The following is a 7,759-nucleotide window of genomic DNA, read 5'->3' as shown; positions in this document are numbered from 1 at the left end:
TGTGTGTGTGTGTGTGTGTGTGTGTGTGTGTGTGTGTGTGTGTGCTTGTGCGTGTGTGTGTGTGTGGTGTGTTGGTTTGAATAATAATGGCCCCCATAGGCTTATATGTGTACATGCTTGGTCCCCAATTTATGAACTATTTGGAAAGATTAGGAGGTGTGGCCTTGTTGGAGGTGTCACTGGGAGTGGCCTCTTAGGTTTCAAAATGCCAGGCCCAGTGTCTCTCTCTTTCCCTGCCTGCCTGTATCTAGATGTAGCTCATGCTACTGCTCCAGCTATGTGTGCAGCCATGTTCCCCACCAAGACGATAATGGGCTAACCCTCTGAAACTGTAAGTAAGACCCAAATTAAATGCTTTTTAAATGAGTGTTGCCTTGATCACGGTGTCTCTGCACAGCGAGAGAAACCCTAACTAAGCCAGTGTGTGTATGTACACACATATGTACAATACAACGCGAGTGAGTACAAGGCTGGCGGGGATGGGGGCATGTTGGATCTGCTGGAGTAACAGGTGGTTGTAGGCTAACCAAGTGTGTGCTGGGAACTGAACTCAGGTCCTTTGCAAGAGCAGAACTCAACAACCACTGAACCAACTCTGCAGCACCTCTCCCCCACCCTTTTGAGATGAGTGTCTCACTGACCTGGGATTCACCAAGTAGGCTCCCTGGCATCTGGGTGGCAAACCCCAGGATCCACCTGTTTCTGTTTCCTTGGTGCTGAGGTCACAGGCTCACAGCGCTTATGCTGGGCTTTTTACCTGAGTTCTGGGCTGGAACTCAGGTCCTGCACGACAAGCGCTGGGCCAGCTGAGTATTTCCCCAGCTCCTTTCCTTAATCATTTTTAAAGCTCTTTATTCTGTGTGGATGTTTGGGTCCAAAGTTAACGAAGTGACTTAAATAATCAGAGAATGTCCCGCTTCACAGCTGGGGCGTCTCAGGTGACCCCGGAGCCCGGCTGCCCTTTGCTTCATCCCTACAGCTGTCCAGTGGCCTTTTTCTAGACTAGAGCTCTCATTGTCACTGTGGCTACAGCAGCTCCGGGTGTCACATCCCAACCTGACTCTCCCCAGGAACCAAGGGCTCTGATTCTTGTCTCTTACCCGCCAGATGGGAGGAGATTCTTCACAGTACCCCCAAAGACCTTCCTCACTAGCTAGAGTTTGGGTCACATGGCTCTTTCTAATCACTGGCAAGGGAAGTCCTCTGAGTTAATTTTGGGGGGGTAGAATAGCTCCTTGGGAGTCAGTTACCTTCACCTCCCATAACTTCATATAAGTACCTTTGTTTATTATATTTAATCAGTATATTTTCCCAGCTTCTCACTTATAATATAGGCTAAAAATAGATCTTCTATATTTCTTTTTTTAATTAAAAAATTTTGATTAAATTTTTTTTTCTGTTTTTCTTTGTGAGACTGGGTTTTGCTATGTAGCCCTGGCTGGCCTGGAATTGTATAGGTTAGCTCACAGGGCTCCTTCTGCCTCTGCCTCTGCTTCCCAAGGCCTGGGACTAAAGCATGTATTGGTATACCTGGAGACTTCTATATTTTCTCAGATGGCTTTTTAGGTAATTAAACCATGATTGCATTCCTACTGTAAAATTTAAATAATCTAGAAACATTAAGTGTAGAAAATACAGAAATCTCTTGAAACAGGCCCCAAGTCTCAAATTGCATTCTCTCTTCTGTGGGCAGCTCTGGGAGACAGGTACCTTCCTAAACATTACCTGTCTGTCTGTGCACACATACACTTGGCTCTGTCAGTGACAGGGACTGACACAGTCACCTGTCTGCTCTCACCAGCGTCCTTCATGTTGTGATTTGTGTTGGAGAGAGTCCAGTGTGGGTTCCTAATGGCGGACATTTAGCTTGTTTCTAATTATTTGCTCCTTACAAACAGCGCTATAATTAACATCCTTGTAAATGTCTCTTTGTGCATATGGGCAAGCATTTCTTTAGGGTAGCTATCTATGGTTTGGCAATTTCTACTGCCTTTAATTGCATTGCCTGGTATCTGGCAGACGATCTTCTGCATGTACAATAACTTTTCGTGTCCGTGCACCATTATAGTGTAAGTTTTAAAAAAGATGTTTCAGGCAACAATTAGGAGTCTAAGTTTGAGCGCAAGTTCTGTGTGGATTGCTGTGGTCGGCTGAGGTGACAGCTGAATGGAACGGTCCTCCTACCCATGTGAAACTCACTGGGGCCTGTCAATTGTGTTGGGAGGCAGGAAGGGTTCCCCTGCACCCTGACAGCCATTATAGTGGTGTGTGTACGTGTGTACGCACATGTGTGTGCATTCATGTTGTACACTCATGTGCCACAGCACCTGGGTGGAGGTCAGAGGACAACCTGTAGGAGGTGGTTCTTTCCTTCTACCGTGAAGGCCTCAGGGACCAAATTTGGGTTGTCGGCCTTGGTGGCAAGTGCCTCTACCCACTGAGCTATCACACATGACCGTACCTTGTCTTTTGAATCAGAGTTGTTCACTGACACCTAGCATTTGCTTATGAGGTTAGTGAGGCTAGCCAGCCAGCCAGCCTTGGGCATGCTTCTGTCTCCGCCTCCCCAGCATAGGGATGTCAGGGATGTAGCACCATTACCATGCGTTTTGCTTGGGCTCTGGGGATTGAACTCAGGTCCTTGCCCTTGCACAGCAAGCTCATTACCAGCTGCACCAAATCCAGCCCCACATCATCATTTTAGGATATCAAAATGTGGAAAAATGCATCTCAGAGTTGAAGAGTTATGGGATCTCATTTTCTCCAAGTCAGTGGCCTACGGCTCTTCATGAGTGTGTCTGAACAGTCCTCCTCCTGTGTGAGTTGATGTCAGTGTCTCACAGAGGTGTGTGCTGCCTGTCTGTCCTGTGCAGGTTCAACGGTGGGCTCCCGAGAACTTCCCTCATGTTTTCCCACGGCTCTCTGCTTCTCACACTGCCCCTTTTACTGTGGATGCTGCTTCATGAGCAATCCCCCATCTGCATGGGTTTGCATGGCGGTGGGTCCATGCAAGAACATCTGTGGCAGTCAAGCGCTTGTTTTTCCCTCCCTTCATTTCGGGATGTCTCTCGGTATTACTGCTCCAATGTCAGTCATGCCTGAGTCTTGAATGGTGTCGATCTGAGTTGAAGATGTGCCAGTTTTTGTAACATTATCGCTAATAGACTGCTTAATTAACCTGTGATATTGTCAGTGGTGGATCTGCTGGTGTGTCAAAAGGGAGAGCCATGCATACTCTCTCTCTCTCTCTCTCTCTCTCTCTCTCTCTCTCTCTCTCTCTCTCTCTCTCCTGTGTGTGTGTGTGTGTATGAAATGGGATAGGGGAGATCTGGGAAGGTCTGGGGGACAATGGCAGAATCAAACAGTCTAGATGAGATGGTACAAGCGCAGTCCCTTCAGGGGACGTGTGTCCTTGTTTATTGCTGGGGATGATTACTACAAAGGCTGGTTGTAACCAGACAACCACTGTAGGGTCAACAGAAAGATGGTAAGGCACATGCCACCTCAGAGAATGCTTGTTGGGGTGGTGGTGGCTGCCTTTTTTTTTTTTTTTTTTTGGCATTGGGCATCTATCTCTTCTATCCAGCAGCTTAGATGTCAGGGTTACTGTTAAACCCGGTGGTGGTCCTGGAGAAGCTCGCTGAGGGGACAGTGGGAGGCTGAGCTTCACTCTCTTTTGTGATTTGGGGTGGGGGGTTGAAACAGGACCTCATGTAGCCCAGGCTGACTTGGAGCTCAATTTATAGTTGAGGATGACTTTGAATTTACCATCCTCCTGCCTCTGCTTCCTTCCCTCTGGACTGTTAGAATCCCAGCTCCACATCATCACTCCTGGGCATACTTTTTTCCTCTTTTGGTCTCACTCGGGTTCTGTTTTGAGCTAAAGTTCTCTGTCCTGCTCTCCCACACGCACATTTGGAGACCGTGGAGAGAACGTGAGCTGCCACCCCCGCTCCTGGGGCTGGCCCCCACCACCTCCAAAGCCTGCCCACCCTCTTGTCAGCCCTCCTACACTGTATAAACCCCCACGGTGGAGGCCCCTGGAGACCCTAAGTGCAATACTGGGAATGGCCAGCAGGGGGTACAGCGTTCAGCTTCCTGCTTGGGGACACGAACAGTGGTGCTGGGACTGCTGAAAGGCATTCTTAAAGGCAAGAGTCATCCTCTCAAGACAGAAAACCCCACTTTCCCACTCAGTGATGGTCTCATGTCTTCTGAGAACTCAGTCTGGCAACACAAGGGGTTGCAGAGTATTCCTGTGGCCACTAGAGGGCGTGTCACCAACAGAGGTCAGGAGCGGCTTCCCAAGGCCACCCTAAAAGGCCTATTTGGGTCCTGGGCATTCTGGGTCTATCAGGAACTCACCTTTGGGACTGAGCAGAGAGAGAAACAAAGCCAGGAATGACCCCAAGTTTGAATGTTCCCAAACTCAGGCACCACGCCCATCTTCCATGACCTTCCCTGCAGTCCCAAGTCTTTACCACAGATCTACCTTCCTAATTCTCTTTGGATGTGGTTAGGTCATTCTCAGACATTGTGGGACTGCACTTGGGAGGCTGAGGCAGGAGAATTGCTAATTTGAGAATGTCCAGGGCTGCACAGAGAGACACGATCTCAAAACAACCCAGGGTGTGAGTTTCTCTGTCTGTGCATTATTGACATTTGGGGCCAGGTAACACCTTGTTGTGGTACTGCCCCTTGCACTATCGTATCGTTCCACAGACGCATCAGTGGTCTCTACCAGCCATGTGCCAATAATACTCCCATCCCAGCCCCCAAACCACGATAACAAAAAAATTCTCCCCACATTGGCCCTTCTGAAAGCCACTGCTTAGCCAGGTAAACGTGTCTATCGTGGGGACGGAAGCCACAGAAGGTCTGCCACGGTGAGCCTTGATCAGCATCATGTGGGAACAGTGGAGACGCTCAAACATAGCATATGTGCTCAAAATACATTTCAGAGCTTGCTCGCTCTCCTGCTTTCCCTCTCCAAAGACTGCAGAGCCTCCTGGTCGTTGCCTCGGCTTATCCTACCTCCCTACTTTACTGCAGTAGGAGAATGAGGCTCGGAGACCCCTGGGCCCCCACACCAACCCTCACCTGCAGAACCCTGTCCCCCCAGCTGTGAGCACCCTGCTCCACTGGGCTCCCCAGCCGTTGGCTCAGGTCCCAGGAGCATCTGTGGACTCCCTCCCACTCCACTTGCCCACTGAGCCCCACCACCCTCCAGCTCCCCAAACCCGGGTGCCCCCCCACTGGAGAGGGGGAAGCAGCAGGTGTTGATGCTAATCAGCGTTCACAGCCCAGAACTGCAGTCGCTCCCAGGCTCACACACTCCCCAAAATTAAACACTCATTATACAAAATTAATTGACATTAATTAGCAAAAATTAAAACTTTAAACACAGCAAGGCGCTTTGGGGGGAGGAGTGGTGCAGGCAGACTCTGCATTTGTCACCCCCCACATTTCCCACCACCCACCTACCACCCCCAAGTCTCCCCATTTTCATCGTGAAGCAGGACTGGAGGACTTCGGGCCAGATCTCTATCCGTACACCGCCATGAGTCTGGGTCTGGCCTATGAGTCCCAGTTCAGGGGAGCAGGGCAACCATACCGACCACCTTTGTCTGCTGCTTATGTAAGGATCCAGGACCGTCTGCTCAGCCATAGGTCCCCAGAAACTCAGGTGAGACAGGGAAGGTATGGATAAGTGAAACAGCTCAGCCACTGGAAGAACTCGGCTTGTTCTCCGACCCCCTGTCTCTGGATAGCTGGAATTCAGACACCGCAGCCTTTCCGCTCTGTCCCCCTTGGCCATGTGACCTCAGTCAAGTCCCCGTTGCTCTCTGAGCGTGTGTTCTATTCCTATGTTGAGGGGGTGGTGCGGGGTGAGCGTAGGGTCTGCTCTGTCACCTGCTGCTATGGATGGAAATCTCTTGGTTTGCTCTAGTGGGACATGAGGGACTAAATATGGGGAGTGGCATTTAAGAGCAAGGGACATCAGGCCCCAGGGGAACACATCCCAGGGACAGAGAGCTTTCTGTGTGCACATCTGTTTCCCTGCCTATGGACCCGCCCCAGAAGCGAAGTGAACAGCGCCCTCTATAGGTGGCAACTCCCAAAGCCTTCACCATTTCCACCTGTTTCTATGTGCTTCCTGGGTCTCCAAGGGGCTTAGCGAAAATACAACAGAGTACTCCACCTTTCTGCTGTCACAGAACTCTTGGGGGAACCCTGGCTAGAGGGTGGAGCCTGATAGGAAGCTATCTGTGCCTCACTGAGCTTCTCTGTATTCCTCTCTCTCCAGCCAGTGCCAATATCTGCAACGTGGTCCTGATGCGGTATGGGGAACTAGAGGAAGGGATTGATGTCCTGGATGCTGACGGCAACCTCGTGGGCTCCTCAAAGATCGCAGCCAGACATGTGGGTTTCCCAGGGGCTAAACCCTGCCAGGAATGGATGGGCGTTCTCATCCATAACCAGCGCATTCCTTGAGATCTTCTGGTCACAGAACCTTGGCTTGGTCCTCTAGATGTCTTCTCCTCCTCTTCCTAGTCCCCATCGCCCATCTGTGTGAGCCCTGGGCCTCCAGGTCTGCTCTCAGACTTGTTCTCCCGGACAGTCAGTCCCTCCCTGCTCCTCAGCATCCCTCCCCATCTCCACTGTGATATGTCCTCCTTTTTTATCCCAGCCCCTCAGGGCGCAGCTCCTCTAAGAAGGTGTTAATTGGAAAGGGCAGAGGAGCCTCCCCTGGGCTTTCTCTCCATGCCCTGGGCCTTCACATCCCCATGGCTTGTGAATGGGAAGCTGCAGGCAGTGGAATGAGGCAGCTCCCTGGCTGGGGAGCAGCAGCGCTGTGAGTGCTGGGTGTCGGGGCTATGTGGTCCCTGCCAATGGTTCCTTATAGGGCCCTCTTCGTTAGCCTTGCTCACTGTAGCGCTTGTGTTTTAAACACACACACACACACACACACACACACACACACACACACACACACGTGTCCTGTGCCTTCTTAGCCTTCCTTTGACGGTGGTTAGTGGTTTGTCCTATCCTCCTGGTTCTAGCCTTGTGTGGTGGGAATGAAACAAAGGATGAGCCATGAGGGGCTAGAACATCACGGATGTCCCACCCTCTGAGATTCAGCAATTCTCACATGGAGACTGAGATGTAGCCCTGTGCACGAGACCTTGTTGATAAGCCTCTGATCTTCTCTTCCTTCTCCATCCATCTTAGGGAAAGACAGGGCCCATCTAGACCTGTATGGGGCCAGGGCTGGGTTCATGGCAGCAGTACACTGTTTCCTGCCTGGCTCTAGACCTTCCCCTCCCTCCCACAGCTGTTCTGGGGCCTGGAAAGATTCTCTCCTGGCCTCAGCCCCCAGCCCATCACCAGAGGGAATCTACCCTCAGGTTCCTACTCTATCCCAACCCATCCTTTCAGAGTGCCCTGTGAAGAGAGCAGAGGTGACAACCCTTTCTAAAGGCTATCCAGGTAGGTTACCCAGCTCCTCTGCAGCCCCCGGTTTCTTTCAGCCATGCTTGAAAGACATCTTAGACTTAATCTGTGGGCTGTGAGCCAGCCCTTCCTGGACATCCCCCGAAGGGCATGCACCGTGAGTCAAAGGGTCTCTTCAGGGGCTGACTCTGTAGTGCAAACAGAACGGACATTAGCTAGGCCTCAGGCTCTGCCTCCCAGCATCCTACAGAGTCCCAAGCGAACCCTTAGATCCCCATTGGTTCCTGAGCATGTACCCCTTACA

The 7,759-nt window shown here is 51.0% G+C and overlaps 1 protein-coding gene across 1 annotated transcript in view; it reads left to right on the top strand.

Moving 5' to 3' along the window:
* Sfxn5 (sideroflexin 5) overlaps positions 1–7,759 on the top strand; it is a 116,896-nt gene that overhangs the window by 83,922 nt on the left and 25,215 nt on the right. Inside the window, exon 11 of the mRNA XM_005369836.2 lies at positions 6,308–6,423. Within this exon, the coding sequence (XP_005369893.1) occupies positions 6,308–6,423 (116 nt within the window). The remainder of the gene's footprint in view (positions 1–6,307; positions 6,424–7,759) is intronic.

Source organism: Microtus ochrogaster, unplaced genomic scaffold (genome assembly GCF_000317375.1).
Source record: "Microtus ochrogaster isolate Prairie Vole_2 unplaced genomic scaffold, MicOch1.0 UNK62, whole genome shotgun sequence".
Taxonomy (NCBI): Eukaryota; Metazoa; Chordata; class Mammalia; order Rodentia; family Cricetidae; genus Microtus; species Microtus ochrogaster.
This window is presented reverse-complemented; position numbering and strand designations above follow the sequence as displayed.